This window comes from Rhincodon typus, chromosome 10 (assembly GCF_021869965.1).
Source record: "Rhincodon typus isolate 14 chromosome 10, sRhiTyp1.1, whole genome shotgun sequence".
Classification (NCBI taxonomy): Eukaryota; Metazoa; Chordata; class Chondrichthyes; order Orectolobiformes; family Rhincodontidae; genus Rhincodon; species Rhincodon typus.
In genome coordinates, this window is record NC_063341.1 from 79,217,218 (window position 1) to 79,235,402 (window position 18,185).

At 46.4% G+C, this 18,185-nt stretch overlaps 1 protein-coding gene across 5 annotated transcripts in view; it reads left to right on the plus strand.

Moving 5' to 3' along the window:
* Window positions 1-18,185, plus strand: part of slc44a5b (solute carrier family 44 member 5b) — a 389,888-nt gene that overhangs the window by 220,606 nt on the left and 151,097 nt on the right. For all 5 annotated transcript variants that reach the window (XM_048601655.1, XM_048601658.1, XM_048601657.1 and 2 more), the window contains exon 4: window positions 14,323-14,407. In XM_048601655.1, the coding sequence (XP_048457612.1) occupies window positions 14,323-14,407 (85 nt within the window). The remainder of the gene's footprint in view (window positions 1-14,322; window positions 14,408-18,185) is intronic.

Genomic DNA, 18,185 nt, shown 5'->3' on the forward strand with positions numbered 1-18,185 from the left:
TTATTGTTCAGTCAAACTAAGATGGATTCCAATCTTTCCAAGGATTATCAATTTACCAGAAAAATTATTTTTTTGTAAAAACATTTGCTTGTGTGATACCAGAAACCAGCGAATGTTAAAATGAAACAAAAACAAAAGAACTGCAGATGCAGAAATCAGAAACAAAACCAGAAATTGCAGGAGAAACCCAGCACATCTGGCTGAGTCTGCGGAGAGAGAAAGCAGAGTTAATGTTTCCGAACACAGAATATAGAACAGTACAGCACAGTACAGGCCCTTTGGCCCACCATGTTGTGCCAAACTTTTACCCTAATCCTAAGGTCTATCTAACCTCCACTCCTACCTTATACTATCATCCATATGCCTATCTAATAGCTGCTTAAATGCCCCTAATGAGGCCGACTCCACTACCCTCTCCGGCAATGCATTCCACACCCCGATCACTCTCTGAGTAAAGAACCTACCTCTGATGTCTCCCCGATATCTACCTCCTTTCACTTTAAAACTATGTCCCCTCGTAAAAGCTACCTCCACCCTAGGAAAAAGTCTCTGGCTGTCTACTCTATCTATACCTCTGATCATTTTGTACACCTCTATCAAGTCACCTCTCATCCCTCGTCGTTCTAAAGAGAAAAGCCCTAGCTCTCTCAACCTATCCTCGTAAGACCTTCCCTCCATTCCAGGCAACATCCTGGTAGATCTCCTCTGCACCTTTTCTAATGCTTCCACATCTTTCCTGTAATGAAGTGACCAGAACTGGACACAATACTCCAGATGTGGCCGAACGAGGCTTTTGTATAGCTGGAGCATAACTTCACGGCTCTTGAACTCAATCCCTCTATTAATGAAAGCTAACACACCATACGCCTTCTTAACAACTCTATCCACCTGGGTGGCAGCTCTCAGGGAACTGTGAACATGAACCCCAAAATCCCTCTGCTCCTCACATGAACCCCAAGATCCCTCTGCTCCTCAAGGTGACCCTGCTTCAGAACTGATGATAGTGAGGAAAAGGTTGGTAAATATACTGGAGCAGGGGTTGGGGGGAGGGGTTGGATCAGTAAATGATCAGTGGAAAAGGAGCCCAGCGATAGAGAAAAACAGTCGGGCAGACAAAGGAGTGGGTCATTAGGATCATCAGCTGCCATTTCCACCACCTCCAATGGGATGCCACAACTGGACACATATTCCCCTCCCCTCCCTTGTCAGCATTCTGCAGGGACCATTCCCTTTGGCACACCCTGGTCCACTTCTCCTCCACCCCCAACATCCCTCCAAAGCCCCACGGCACCTTCCCCTGCAACTGTCGAAGGTATAACACCTGCCCATTTACCTCCTCCCTCCCTAGTATCCAAGGGCCCAAACGTACTTTCCAGGTGAAGCAACACTTCACCTGCACTTCCTAGAATCTAGTCTACTGCATCTGCTGCTCACAATGTGGTCTCCTCTACATTGGGGAAACGAAGCATAGACTGGGTGACCACTTTGCAGAATATTTACGTTCTGCTTGCAAAAAAGGACCCTGCGCTTCCAGTTGCCTGCCAGTTTAACTCACCACCCTGTTCCCTGACCAACATCTCTGCCTCAGGCTTGCTGCAGTATTCCAGTGAAGCTCAGTGCAGGCTGGAAGAACAACACCTCATTTTCTGCAGCCTTCTGGACTCAATATTGAATTCAACAATTTTAGGGCCTTAGTACTTCTCCCATGTCCTTATCTTAACCCTCACACACGAGGCCTTGTCATCACATTTACTGCCCATCAGTCTACTCTCGATCATCAGTAAAGTGATGGAAGGTGTCAGTAACAGCGCTATCACACAGCACCTGCTCAGCAATAACCTGCTCAGTGACGCCCAGTTTGGGTTCTGCCAGGGCCACTCAGCTCTTGACATCACTACAGCCTTGGTTCAAACATGGTCAAAAGAGCTGAATTCCAGAGGTGAGAGTGACAGTTCTTGATATCAAGGCTGCATTCGATTGAGTGTGGCATCAAGGAGCCCGAGTGGAACTGGAATCATTGGGTATCGGGGGCAAACTCTCCGGTGGTTGGAGTCATACCTGACACATAGGAAGATGGTTGTGGTTGTTGGAGGTCATTCATCTCAGCTCCAGGATATCTCTGCAGGAGTTCCTCAGGGTAGAGTCCTTAGCCCAACCATTTTCAGCTGCTTCATCAATGACCTTCCCTCCATCATAAGGTCAGAAGTGGGGATGTTCGCTGAGGATTGCACAATGTTCAGCACCATTCACGACTCCTCAGATACTGAAGCAGTCCGTGTTCAAATGTAACAAGATCTGAACAATATCCAGGTTTGGGCTGACAAGTGGCAAGTGACATTCGTGTCATACAAATGCCAGGCTATGACCATCACCAATAAGAGACAATCTCACCACTGTCTCTTGATATTCAATGGTGTTACCATCACTGAATCCCCCACTATCGACATCCTGGGGGTTATCATTGACCTGAAACTCAACTGGACTCACCACATAAACACAGCGGCTACAAGAGCAGGCCAGAGGCGAGGAATACTGTGGCGAGTAACTCACCTCCTGACTCCTCAAAGCCTGTCCACCATCTGCAAGGCACAAGTCAGGAGTGTGATGGAATACTCTCCACTTGCCCCTGGAAGGGGGCAGTCCCAACAACACTCAAGAAGCTTGACACCATACAGGACAAAGCAGCCCACTTGATTGGCACTACATCCACAAGCATTTACTCCCTCCACCACCGACACTCAGTAGCAGCGGTGTGTATTATCTGCAAGATGCACTGCAGAAATTCACTAAAGATCCTCAGACAGCACCTTCCAAACCCATGACCACTTCCATCTAGAAGGACAAGGGCAGCAGATAGATGGAAACACCATCTGCAAGTTGCCCTCCAAGTCACTCACCAACCTGACTTGGAAATATATCGCCGTTTCTTCACTGTTGCTGGGTCAAAATCCTGGAATTCCCTCCCTAATAGCATTGTGGGTCAACCCACAGCAGGAGGACTGCAGTGGTTCAAGAAGGCAGTTCACCATCACCTTCTCAAGGGCAACTAGGGATGGGAAAATAATGCTGGCTCTGCCAGCGATGCCCACATCCCACAAATGAATAGAAAAAAAGCATGGACTGCTCCCACACACACCCATTGTCAGCCACTGATGGTCTCTATTAAGAGCTATTCATTCTCCCAGGCTGTCCCCCTCTGTCTAGATCTTGTTTTTTTTAGCTCTCTGGGTTCCATCTTCACCTATCATATACTCCTACCCCTCCCCTCACCCTATCTCCCGCATAGATACAACTTTTCCCAGCTACCATCCATTCTGAAGAAGGGTCACTGGACCCAAAACATTAACTCTGTTTCTCTCTCTACAAATCTGCTAGACCTGCTAAGTTTTCTCAGCAATTTCTGTTTTGGTTTCTCAAGTTTAAGTGGGTTTATTTCATCTTTTTACTCTATTGCTCTGATAATTCATCTCTTCTACAGCTTCCAGAATTCCCACCCCACACCATCTCCACAAATTCCCACACTCTCCCCTGCACCCCCCAGCACAGTCCTGTCCTGTGTAGCCTTCTCTGAGATTCCCTTCCTCCATATCCCTCTCCTTTGCTCTCTTCTCATTCCTTCGTGCCCCTCCACTCTCATTTTGTCTGCTCTAATCTCTCCTTTCCTCCCCACTTCTCTTCTCCCTTTTCTCTCGTCTGGTCTCCTCTCCTGTACACTCCTGTATTCCCCCTTTTCTCCTCTCTCCATTCCTATCCTTTCTTCACTCTTGTCTTCTCCTGTCCTCTCTCCCACCCTCCCTCCCCTTTCCTGTTGCCCTCATCTTTCCTGGTGTCCTCTTGCCTCCCACTTTCTTTCTGTTCCTCTCCTGTTCTCCTCCATCTTTCACATCCCACACCTTCTCCTCTCACTATCAATCTGAAATGTAAGAAAATTCTCACTCTGATCTGGAGGAAAATGGTCTGCAGATATTTTAGTAGAAACCTTTCTGAATAAAACTGAGCCCTGCTGGGAGGCAGTAGCCTAGTGGTATTATTGCTAGACTATTAATTCAGAAACTCAGCTCATATTCTGGGACCTGTGCTTGAATCCCACCATTGCAGATGGTAGAATTTGAATTCAATGTTTAAAAAATCTGGAATTAAGAATCTACTGATGACTGTGAATGCATTTGCCAATTGTCGGGAAACCTCATCTGATTCACTAATGTCCTTCAGGGAAGGAAATCTGCTACCCTCACCTGGTCTGGCCTACACGTGACTCCAGAGCCACAGCAATGTGGTTGTCTCTCAGTTGCCCTCTGAAATGGCCTAGCAAGCCACTCAGTTGTACCAATCACTACAAAGTCCGAAAAAAGTGAAACCAGATGGATCATCTGGCATAGACCTAGGCACTGGAAAAGACAACGGCAGTTTCAGCCCTGTCGACCCTGCAAAGTCCTCCTCACTAACATCTGGGGGTTAGTGCCAACATTGGGAGAGCTGTCTCACAGACTAGTCAAGCAACAGCCTGACATAGTCATACTCAAAGAGTTGTACCTTACAGACAATGTCCCAGGCACATCATTATCATCACTGGATATGTCCTGTCTCACCGGCAGGACAGACCCAGTGGAGGTGGTGACACAGTGGGATACAGTCAGGAGGGTGTTGCTCTGGGAGTCCTCAACGTTGAGTCTGGACTCCATGAAGTTTGATGACTTCAGGTTAAACATGGGCAAGGAAACCTCCTGCTGACTACCACATATCGTCCTCCCTCAGCTGATGAACCAGTACGCCTCCATGTTAAACAACACTTAGAGAAAGCACTGAGGATGCAAGGACACAAAATGTACTCTGGGTGGGGGATTTCAATGTTCACCACCAAGAGTGGCTCAGCAGCAGTACTACTGATCGAGCTCATCCTTACCAATCTGCAAGCTGCAGTTGCATCTGTCCATGACAGTATCGTTAAGAGTGACCATTGCACAGTCCTTGTGGAGACAAAGTCCCACCTTCACATTGGGAACAACCTCCATCGTGTTGTGTGGCACTTTCACCGTGCTAAATGGGACAGACTTCGCACAGGTCTAGCAACTCAAGACTGGGTATCCATGAGGCGTTGTGGGCCATCAACAGCAGCAGAATTGTACTCCAACACAATCTGTAACCTCATGGCCCGGCATATCCCCCACTCAACCATTACCATCAAGCCAGGGGATCAACCCTGGTTCAATGGAGAGTGCAGGAGGGCATGCTAGGAGCAGCACCAGGCATACCTGAAGATGAGCTGTTAACCTAGCGAAGCCACCAAACAGGACTACTTGCACACTAAACTGCATAAGCAGCAAGAGATAGACTGAGCTAAGTGATCCCACAACCAACTGGTCATATCTAAGCTCTGCAGTCCTGTCACATGGTGAATGGTGGTGGACAATTAAACAACTCACTGGAGGAGGAGGCTCCACAAATATCCCCATCCTCAATGATGGAAGAGCCCAGCACATCAGTGCAAAAGATAAGGCTGAAGTATTTGCAGCAATCTTCAGCCAGAAGTGCTGAGTGGATGATCCATCTCAGCCTCCTCCAGTTGTCCCCAGCATTATGATACTGTATGGTGTCAAGAAACAGTTGGAGACACTGGATACTGCAAAGGCTACGGGCCCTGACATCATTCTGGCAATAGTACTGAAGACTTGTGCTCCAGAACTTGCCGCTCCCCTACCCAACTCTTCCAGTACAGTTACAACACTGGTATCTACCCGACAATGTGGAAAATTGCCCAGGTATGTCCTGTACACAAAAAGCAGGACAAATCCAACCCGGCCAATTACTACCCCATCAGTCTCCTCTCGATCATCAGTAAAGTGATGGAAGGTGTCACTAACAGCGCTATCACACAGCACCTGCTCAGCAATAACCTGCTCAGTGACCCCCAGTTTGGGTTCTGCCAGGGCCACTCAGCTCCTGACCTCATTACAGCCTTGGTTCAAACATGAACAAAAGGGCTGAATTCCAGAGGTGTGATGAGAGTTATAACCCTTGACATCAAGGCTGCATTTGACAAAGCGTGGCATCAAGGAGCCCTAGCAAAACTGCAATAAATGGGTATCGGGGGCAAACTCTCTGGTGGTTGGAGTCGTACCTGACACATAGGAAGATGCTCATGGTTGTTGCAGGTCAATCATCTCAGCTCCAGGATATCTCTGCAGGAGTTCCTCAGGGTAGTGTCCTCGGCCCAACCATCTTCAGCTGCTTCATCAATGACCTTCCCTCCATCATAAGGTCAGAAGTGGGGATGTTCGCCGATGATTGCACAATGTTCAGCACCATTCATGTCTCTTCAGATACTGAAAAAGTCTGTGTTCAAATGCAACAAGATCTGGACAATATCCAGTCTTAGGCTGACACGTTGCAAGTGACACTCGCACCATAGAAATACCAGACTGTGACCATCATGAATAAGAGAATATAACCACTGTTCATTGACATTCAATGGTGTTACCATCACTGAATGCCCCACTATCAACATCTTGGGGATTACCATTGACCAGAAACGCAACTGGACTCACCACATAAACACAGTGGCCACAAGAGCAGGCCAGAGGCTCGGAGTAATGTGGTGAGTAACTCACCCTCCTGACTCCCCAAAGCCTCTCCACCATCTACAAGACAAAAGTCAGGAGTGTGATGGAATACTCCCCACTTGCCTTGATGGGTGCAGCTCCAACAACACTCAAGAAACTTGACACCATCCAGGACAAAGCAGCCCCCGCATAATTGGCACCACATCCACAAGCATCCACTCCCTCCACCACCGACGCTCAGTAGCAGCAGTGTGTACTATCTACAAGATGCATTAAAGAAATTCACCAAATATCCTCAGACAGCACCTTCCAAACCCACGATCACTTCCATCTAGAAGAACAAGGGCAGCAGCTCCATGGGAACACCACCACCTCCAAGTTCCCCTCCAAGCCACTCAGCATCCTGACTTGGAAATATATCGCTGTTACTTCACTGTCGCTGGATCAAAATCCTGGAATTCCCTCCCTCATCGCGTTGTGGGTCAATCTACAGCAGGTAGGCTGCAGTGGTTCAAGGAGACAGCTCACCACCACCTTCTCAAGGGATACTAGGGACTGGCAATAAAATGGTGACCCAGCCAGCGATGCCCACATCCCACAAATGAATTTTTTAAAAAATTCTCGATGACCAGTAACAGGTACTGCATTGCTGTCCTCAAGAGAGGCAGTTGGTGGGAGAAGATTGACATGGGCCTGGACCACAGGATGGAACTGATGGACTGAATGGCCAGTATTTTGTGCTGTGGCTGCTATGTAATTCTATGTCAGAACTGAATTTGGCCGATTGTCTTCAGTCCTCAAGTACATGTAGTTTGTTAGTGACCAGAGGACTGCGCAGTTCCAGTGCAATGGTCATGCCGTGCCTGTGTGCCTGTATTCTTCAGCTATTGATCCAGCCTAAGGGCTGGTGAATTCTGTGGAGGTATCAATTCGATTCGCCAACAATAACAGCAGGAACCTGCATTTTTGTCACGTCTTTCATGTTGAGAAATGTCTCAGTGTGTTTGTAGAGTTGCGAAGAAGACAGTGAGCCCCAGCACTGGAAGATTAACAATGTCCATTGCATCTAAAATCTTCTTTGTATCTTAAAGACTAGTTTGTTAGCTGTGTAAGTGCCCTGCTTCCTAATATGCCTGGCTTCATTGGAAAACCACTTCACGTGCGTTCTCTTTTCCAATGAATTATCTCTTAAATAAATTTGGCTTCTAAACAAAGCCTTTTTTACGGTGTATTTTTTAGTGTATGTCTTTCTGAAGACGAGTCACCTCTCATGGAAATGGAGCAAGTTGACATCATGTATTTCAGGAGCATGTGGAGATGGTAATATGGTTGCCAGTTTGAACCACGCTCAGTAGCTTGTGACCAATCACTTGACATTTAAAGAAGAGTTGAAGCAAATCAACTTGGCCAGTTATTCCCTTTACGTATCTGCTGAAACATTAAACATACAAATGGAGCTTCTCAACCAAGGTATTTGCAATTGTCGGTCACTCTCCAGATGAACTTGTGTGAACTCAATCCTCTCTAGCTCCAGCTGACAGATATTCTGTCCAAACTGTTGGAGCCTGATTTTGCAGCTTCTGATAATGCTCGTAGAAACCTTTTATTTTTGAAAAACGTTTGTAGTGTTTGAGGAATCCAAAGATCTGCGGAATTGAACAGCTGAGGGCTGGTCTAAAGCACCGTGCTCCATCCTCACTGGAGTCGATCTTCACAAACAGTTAGGGACTAGACGCGAGTCTGTCCAGTGAAAGGGTGATATTGAAGCTTGGATGTGCCAACGCACTGGATAACGTTCTGAAATAGAGAAAGATGAGAAAAAGTCATTTTGCCAGGAAGTGTCTCAGTGCTGTGTCTTTGCAGTTTGCATGCCAAATTCAAGGATTTCTTTTTCAAAAAGAAGTTAATAAGTGCCTTTAAAGTGGTGGAGAGGTTTTTAAATCAGAATCAGAATCCCTACGGTGTGGAAACAAGCCATTCAGCCCATACCAACCCCTGAAGAGCATCCCACCAAGATTCACTCTCCTAGCCTATCCCTGTAACACCACATCTCCCTTGGCTAATCCATCTAACCTACACATCCCTGGACACTATGGGCAATCCAGCTAACCTGCACACCTTTGGACTGTGGGAGGAAACCAGAGCAAACCCTTGCAGATACGGGGAGAATGTGCAAACTCCACACAGGCAGTTACCTGAGGCTGGAATCGAACCCGGGTCCCTAGCACTGTGAGGCAGCAGTGCTAACCACTGTGAGGCAGCAGTGCTAACCACTGAGCCACCATTTCGATGTGGTGGAATGTGAGAAGATGTTTCCATTTGCGAGATATTCCAAATCAGTGCTTGCACTTCAAAAGGACCACCAGTACATTGGCTCTGAAGTGCTTTGTGTGGAGAGGTGTACTTGCATCGCGATCAGATGAAGCTACAGACAGGTTTCTATGGTGAATGATCTTACAGACCACAACTTTCATGACTCAAGGTGGCCCATTGTCTTCCTAGAATTGCTCAGTGATGCCCAGTTTGGATTCTGCCAGGGCAACTCAGCTCCTGACCTCATAAATCGGCTTGATTCAAACATGGACAAAAGAGCTGAATTCCAGAGGTGAGGTGAGTGACAGCTCTTGATATCAAGGCCACATGTGACTGAGTGTGGCATCAAGGAGCCCAGAGGAACTGGAATCAATGGGAATCGGGGGCAAACTCTCCATTTGTTAGCGTCACCATATTTCCAGGCAGTGCATCCCACACCCTAACTACTCATTACATGAAAATAGTTTTCTTCACCTTTGCTTCTTTTGCAGGTCCCTTTACGTTTATGTCCCTCTTATTCTTCTTCCTTTTATCAGTGGGATGAATTGCTTCCTGTGGGATTCTCTGCCACAGAAAGGAGTTGAAGTCAAAACATTGAATGTTTTCAAACAGGAGTTAGATCTGGTGTGAGATGGGGAGAAAGTGCGAACAGTATTGAATGGTGGAACAAGCTCAAAGGACCAAATGGCCTCATTCTGCTTCTACTTTCTGTGTTTCTGTGTTTCTGTCTATTCAATCCAACCCATTCATGGTCTTGAAAACCTCTATCAAATTCCCTCTTAGCTTTCTTAGTTCCAAAGAGAACAATCCCAACTTCTTCAGTCTATCCTCATCGCTGAAGTTTCAGTCTGTAATCGCTAACAGTCATTGAGTGTCATTGGGAACCATCATTGAGCCTTTTCACTCGCTTGCCTTCATTGCTCAGATCTTTGAGTGTAGGTGTTGGGATGTTATGTTGCAGTTGTACATGACATTGGTGAGGGCTCTTCTGGAATACCGTGTCCAGTTCTGGTTGCCCTGTTATAGGAAGGATTTTATTAAGCTGGAGAGAGTTCAGAAGAGATTTACCAGGATGTTTCTGGGAATGGAGGGTTTGAGTAAATAAGGAGAGGCTGGATAGGCTTTGACTTTTTTCACTGAAGCGTAGGAGGTTGAGAGGTGACCTTATAGAGGTTTATAAAATCATGAGGGGTCTAGATAAGGTGACTAGCAGGTGTCTTTTCCCTGGAGTGGGGGATTTCAAAACTAGGGGGCTTTTTTTTATGGTGAGAGGAGAAAGATTTAAAAAGGACATGAGGAACAATTTTTTTTACACAGGGTGGTTTGTGTGTGGAATGAGCTTCCTGAGGAAGTGGTGGATACAGGTATAGTTACAAAATTTAAGAGACATTTGGATAAGAAAACGAATAGGAAAGGTTTGGAGGGATATGGGCCAGGTGCAGATAGGTGGGACTAGTTTAGTTTGGAGTTACGTTCGGCATGGACTTATTGGACCGAAGGGTCTGTTTCCATATTGTACGACTCCATGGCTCTATGACTGTTGCTAGGAACAGTCCCTCAGACCATGGCCTGGCGTGTCACAGGACACAGACCCATTCTAAAGTGAAACTCCAACCCAGCACCAAACAGTCAGTGTAAGGCTGACAAAGCAATCGTCTCACAAAATCCGAGGTTCTGACTGCATTAATCGAGAATGACAGGACCTGCAGTCTAGAGTGCAGTAGTAAGTGGGATAATGATGTTTGCTGTCTTTTATAATCAGTGAGATAATGTTCCAGCAGTGTTTAGAACATCGTCACTAATGGATGCACATCAGAAATATTTCATAAAAAGCTCCATTAATAATCTCCTACATGTTTTAATGGTTTCTATATTCAAAGTGTATATTCATTAGTGACTGCCTGCTCAACACAGCAATCAACATTTTATAGCTCTCTGGCTAATAATTCTGTTGTCCAACCCGCCCAGGTTAGTTTCTGCTTTTCTCTTGTTCATCACCACATCCTATCACTTTTTTTTCCTCTGGGTGAAGGTGACATGGGTATGGGAAAAGCAAAATACACAGATCTCTACAAAAAAAAAGACTTTCATTAATAATGCTCCTTTCATAACCTTAACATGTCCCAAAGTGCTTTCTAGCCCATGCAGCAATTTGTGGAGGAATCATGGCAGCCACTTTGTACACAGCACCTTCCCACAAACAGCACTGTCAAAATGAACAGATAATCAGTTTTTATTTTAGATAACTATTGGCCAGGACACGAGGGAGAACAGGCTACAAAATCAGATTTAAAACAAGTACTTACAGCTTCATTCCTGCTCAATCATTGAGCAGTTTATTGGGAGCTGGAAAACCAGACATGAGCTCAGAGTGAGAACAAGATCCATCAACAAATGACCAAGGTGTTTCTACAGGGAGTGAATGAATGCAGTGTGTAGGGGAGGAGAGAGAGAGCAACAGATAGCAAAAGCTACAGAGAGAAAGGCAGAGAAACAGGCAGACACATACAGAAACACATGCGCACAGAGACATAAATGCAGAAATGCAGACACACACGCACACACAGATACAGATACACACACACACAGGCACACTGGCATACACAGTCATACACACGCACACGCTCTTCCCCGCCCACCAACACACACTCCCTGTGTCTCACACACACACACACACCAGTACACACAGATACAGATATACAGACATACACAGAGAAGACACACACACACACACACTCCCTCTTCCCCCACCACCCCCCACACACACCCTCTCTCCCACACACACACACACATACACGTTCCGAAGCCCTTTACAGCTGATGAGCTACTTGGTCAATGTTGTCACTGTTGTAAAGTCAGAAAGGCAGCGACCAGTTTGTACACAGTACCTTTCCCACAGAGCAGTATCATCCTGACTAGAGCCATCTGCCTCAGGGATGTTATTTTAGGGCTCAGTGTTGAAGCCAGAAACTCCCCTTCACTTTATCCAGTCGCCAGGAGGACTGAACAGTTAGACAAAGCCTTGGGTGAATATTTCATCCTTGAGCCAGCATCTGGGATAGTGCTGTGCATCTGGTGTCACTGCTTTAGGAGTGTCACTAAGCACAGGGTCCTCCCAGTGTTAAGGGCCAGCAACAGCAAAACCCTCCAGTGGCAGCAGGCTCTTCAAGCTGGCAGTACCGGTGGTAAGGCGACACATGCAGCCAAAGCAGGACTCATGGCCCAGCGGCGGCCTGACCTGGTAGCAGAGCCAGGGACTCTCGCTGGCAGTGGGCCCAGAGTGGGGTCTCCTGGTTGCGGGTTGTGGTCGGCCCGGAGTGGGGATTTCTGGTTATCGGCGGAGATAATGGCAGCACCTGGTTGTGGCATGGGTGTGGGTTTTGCGGCGTCAGTGAGGTGGGCCCAGCAGCAGAGGGATGGCACCTCAAGTGGAGCAACTCCTATGTTGGTGGATCTGGTGCAGGTGGCAGTGAGATAGGCAGGCCTCTTTCTCTCTCTCTCTCTCTCTCTGTGAGGCAGTGCGCGCCTCTTTCTCTCTCTCTCTCTCATTGAGGCAAGTGCGAGCGCCTCTCTCTCTCTCTCTCTCAGTGAGGCGGTGCAGGCCTCTCCCTCAGTTACTTGCTGGGGCAGACTGGATTGGAGAGACTGTTCTTCTGAACATTTTATTTCTTTGTTTTTCTAATTTATTCTGAGGATCTGTAATGCTGGACTTCTTATTTCTTTATTTTTATATTTTATTCCCCAAGAATCTGTTCTTAAGAAGCTGTCCCTGGGTCCTTTACCCCTAAGATGGCACTGTAATGGGGCGACTGTAAACTTTTCATTGTACACATGGGAGTACACGTGACAGTAAATTCATTTCATCCCAGCTGTCTCAAGTGTTTGGAGTGTAGCTACCACCATCTAAGCTGGGAAAGCTACCACTGAACCACACTAGCATCGTGTGGAGATTGTGTTGTCAAAGTACAAAATGATGTAAGACAGTGTTTGTGAGGGAGCCTGACCACAATGGTGGCATTCTAGCTTTGAGCTAGAGGTTCAAGCCCCACTCCTGACTTGAGCAGAAATATCTAAGCTCCAATGAATTTCTGAGAGAGGTGCTAAGAGCAGAGAACAGTACAGCACAGGAACAGGCCCTTCGGCCCTCCAAGCCTGTGCTGATACATTTTGCCCTTCCATACTAAAACTGCCTTCACTTACAGGATCCTTATCCCTCTTTTCCCTTCCTGTTCATGTCTACGTCCAGGTGCTTCTTAAATGCTGTTATTGTGTCTGCTTCCACCTCCTCCCCTGGCAGCGCGTTCCAGGCACTCACCACCCTTTGTGTGAAACCAGTGTGCTGTCAGAGCTGCAAGCCCATCGCTGAGGCATCAAGACAGGTCTTTATGGTTTGTGACCACATTGTGATGATTCCAGCTGATAACGAAACTGACAAGTTGGATTCCACAGTGAAATCTGGTTCAATAGACGATGTATCTTACTTTTGTAATTAGGTTAACATGATGTCATTGGTCATACTCAGGCGAGCCCGCTGATGTTACGTTAACAAAAGAGCGAAACTTTATTTTGCAAACAAAGAAAAACAATGCTATATAAAAAGATGAGTCGAAAAGATCTTATTGTAAAAGTGCCCCATTCTCCTTGTGGGAGGGAGTCCCACATTCTTCCATCTCCCTGAATCGAGAGTTCTGCTGACTTCCCAACCAGATTATTAATGCTTGTCTTACATCAGTGATCTTTAGGTTCCCCTGTAAATGAACATTTCTTTTCTATGTTTACTATATTGAAATCTCTCCCTAATGTGAAAGATCTCCATCAGGTCACTCTTCAGTCTTGTCTTGGCAATGCCAGTCTTCACTGATAATGTACAGAGTCTTGCAGAGGGCACCCCAGGCCATTTCTCTGCCTCCGAATCAGAAACTCCAGATCCAAGGCCCACACGAGGACCTGATTATTAAGGAAGATATAAACTGGCCAAAAAAGTTGACCTGTAAATCATTTCAGCACTTCCCATTGGCGAGATGTAATAGTGGGAGAGATTCCTGGTCAACCTCGAGATAGAATGGACAGTGGAGCCTCCACCATCACTCACTGTCTGTAACTCTGGGTTGTAATGTGTTTGTAAAAGTGTATGTTGCCACAGCAAGGTGGACACACTGAGCAAACTATAACACTCTGAAATTACGGTGCTGCAGGAGATGAAATCAGATTCAGACAGTGTCATTTTCTGGCTGGAAGGAATTGAAGAATTCCTTGTTCCTTTCTTGGTTGTGAAGGTGGTTGCTGTGGTCACTATGTGGCTTTGTGGTGGTTGTGATTGAAGCCATGAAGCTGAAGAAAAGGTGCAGTCTGATGGCTTTGTCAGCACTGACCATCAGTTGGCTTCTGTGTGGGATGGAGGGGAATGGCAGACATATCAGTGAACCATTTGCATTTCTGTTGTTTTCAGCTTGGGTCCATGGAGATCCGAGGAAAGTGGTGTATCCGACAGATAGCCGTGGCCAATTCTGTGGACAGAAGGGAACTGTCAATGAGTGAGTAACTAATTCTATCGCTGGGCAATTTGGGAATTGTTGGTGGGAATGGCGGAGAGGGAGGGAGATTTGATTCAAGTAGAAAATACAGTGGCCAAGTACTGAAAAGAATGGAAAAGGCAGAGAGGATGTTGGCCGAGGACAGAGGACAGGACATGATGTGAGCGTTGTACAAAATTCTGATCAGATTCCATCTGCATTCAGTTCTAGGTCCCACTTCCCAGCTCTGTTTGTGATGTACTGTCCTCAGAGGGAATCTAGCACTGCAAGGTTTAAACCTGGAGGAAAGATTGTACACACTAGGACCATCTCTCCTTGAGCTTCAACGATTAAAGTGAGATATTTGGGGAGTCCAGAGCAAGAGGGGGGTCAGCGGAATTCTCTGCCACAGAAAGTGGTTGAGGCCAAAACATTGAATGTTTTCAAGGAGGAGTTAGATATAATTCTTAGGGCTAAAGGGATCAAAGGGTATGGGGGAGAAAGTGGATGATCAGCTGTTGTCATATTGAATGGAACAGCAGGCTTGAAGGGCTGTATAGGTGATCAGAGAATCAGCCATGCTTGAATGGAATGGTGCAGGGGGCTTGATGGACAAAATGGGCTACACCTGGCCTGTTTTCTATGTTTCTATGAGCCACTGGTGAAATGTTTAGTAGGTGAAAGTCATTTGGTACAGTCAAACAAGGCCATCTATTTCCCTTGATGGGAGAGTGCGGAATAATGGGACATCATTTGGGGGCAGCACGGTGGCTCAGCGGTTAGCACTGATGCCTCACAGCGCCAGGTACCCGGGTTCGATTCCACCCTTGGGCGACTGTCTGTATGGAGTTTGCACATTCTCCCTGTGTCTGCGTGGGTTTCCTCCAGGTGCTCCAGTTTCGTCCCACAGTCCAAAGACATGCGGGTTAGGGTGGAGTGGCCATGCTAAATTGCCCATAGTGTTGAGGGATGTGTGGATTAGGTGGGTTATAGGGGGATGGGTCTGCATGGGATGTTCCAAGGGTCGGTGTGGACTTATTGGGCCGAAGGGCCTGTTTCCACACTGTAGAGATTCTATAAGATAAGAAATTTTATAAATGGAAGGCAGGGAGTTCATAGGGTATTTGGGTGGAAGGTTTTTTTTTGCCCAGAGGATGGTGGGGCACTGGAAAACACTGCCTGGGAGAGGAGTTGATGTGAGAAGTCTTACAACTTTTACAAAATAGTCGGATGAGCACATGAAGTGTCACAACATTCAAGGCTATGGGCCTAGTACGGGAAAGTGGGATTTGTGTAGGTAGCGCTGAATTTGTGGTGGTACAGACTTGATGGGCTGAAGGGCCTCCTCTGTACTGTATCTATGGTTCTATATTTCTATGTCCCTAAGAGGCAGAACTTTAAAGAACAAGCTGGATCATTTTGTGGGTGATGTAAAGAAACACTGACACTGGGAGCAGGGCATATCTGGAATCACTCCCTCAGAAACCAAGATAACAAAGCCAAAAAACTGTGGACGCTGGATATCTGAAACAAAAACAGAAATTGCTGGAAAATCTCAGCAGATCTGGCAGCATCTGTGGAGAACTCAAGTCCGTTCTGAAGAAGGGTCACTAATGGGTTACTGGTGATAGCCTAGTGGTATTGTCGTTGGACTGTTAATCTACAGACCCAGGTGATATTTGGGGACCCAGGTTTGAACCCCACCACAGCAGATGGTAGAATTTAAATGCAATAAAGTAAAAAATCTGGAATTAATATTCATCTGTAAACCATTGTCAATTGTCGGAAAAACCCATGTGGTTCACTTATGTCCTTTAGGGAAGGAAGCTGCCATCCTTACCGGGTCTGATTCCGATGTAGTTGACTGTGAACTGCCCTCTGGGATAAGCAAGAAATGCTAGCCCAGCCTGTGAATGAACAATAAAAAAAAAATAAAATTGGAATGGAGATTGATAGATGTAAGGAAGGGGTTTGAAGGACGTGGAACAAGGCAACAGAATTTATACTTTTACAGAGAAAACGGGTGACACTGCCAAGTCTGGAGCCCCCACTCGCACCTCACACTTCTCCTCCTCCTCCAAACCCTACCCTGTCCCTACTATTCAGTAACAAACAGGATAAGATCAGACAGAAAGATAGACCTTATGACGGTCTCTCACAAAATCATACTTTTAGAAACATTGAGGAGTATCGAACATACAGGGCCGACGTTAGGAAGGAAATGAGGAAATTGAAGAAAAAATGCAAAAGGGGTTGTTAAAGGAAGGTCATGTGTTAATAACTTCAATGAATTTTTTTCAGAAAGTAAGAAGGATTACCGAGGGCAGTGCAGTAGATGTTGTCTATATGGGTTTTATTACGGCATTGATAAGGCCCCTATCACGGTCTGGTCAGAAACATTAAAGTCAAAAGGAAACAGGGGAATGTGACATGAAAATTGGTTCAGCGACAGGAAACAAACAGTTCTGTTCAATGGTTATTTCTCAAAATGGAAATGTGTTTCCAGTGAATTTCCCAAGGGCAGAGTGGATGGTGTGGTTGGAAATGTGGCATATAGAATTCAACCTGGAAAAGGGTGAGGTTACGCATTTCGTAAGGGTAAAGGAAGCAAGAGAATCTATAATAACGCAGAGAGTATTGGGAAGGCTAGAGGAAGGGAGAGACCTCAGAGTATATCTGCACAGATCACTAATGCTGAGAAAGTGTGACACTGTCCGAGGGTCAGCACTGAGGGAGTGCCGCACTGTCGGAGGGTCAGCACTGAGGGAGTGCCGCACTGTCGGAGGGTCAGGACCGAGGGAGTGGTGCACTGTTGGAGGGTCAGGACCGTGCTGGGATGAGACAACTGGGTGATCCAACAAAGTGCTGACCATTGCACATTGAGAACTTTTGTTTTGAATTCAGTGGGGCATTCATGGAGATGGTGTTTCACTTTGAGAGTGGAGATGGTGTTATGCAGTGCTGCTGGAATTACTGTGTTGTTTTGTAATTCTTTACCGCGATGTGTGTCGCTGGTGAGGGCAGCGTTTACTCCCAGGACCCAATTCAGTTGGAAGTGGCCAGGTGCAGTGAATTCCGTGACCTTCCTGTCCCCAGGCCCGGAAGCCTGTGCTGTAGGTGCGTTATGAACAGGGCTATGTACAACTGGGACATGACCCCAATCCCTTTCATTCTTCCTCTCGAGGTGTAAAACCCAGCATCCCATCAACACTTTGGGTAATTTTCTGCGCCCGTTGATGATGTTTCCTTGATGTGTGCACCTGGAGCTCTCAACAAACTCCATTTCATTACCTCCTGTCATTGGTCACCATTTACAAAGCCTCTCTAACTTAAATTCAGTACTCAGTGGTTGAGCTCACAGTTGAAACCTTTTTGAAACCTGCTGAAACCTTTTGTCCTTTCATTGAATCTATCGAGATCTCTGTGATTTTATTCTTGCATGTGTCCTGGCTCCAGGGTTTGGTAGTGCAGAGGGGGAGTCCCTCTCTCTGGACTGGGTTCCATTTCTCACCTGTCCCAGAGCTGGGATTGAACAGGTCTGAGCGTGTTCGATGCTCACTGTCTCACCAATCTCTGCATTATTGGCAAATTTGTAATGTAGCTCTGCATTCCATCATCCATGTCATTCATGAGCCATGGATCCCTGTGATATCACTCACACGCTGACATTTTGGGAACAAGCTCATGGTCCTGACTTATGTTAATAATTTACCTTCAATTACTGAGCTTTGTACACAATCTCTTTTATCCACAGGTCACCCATCAATATTTGTCCCACTGGAGCCGTCCCTTTGAGAAT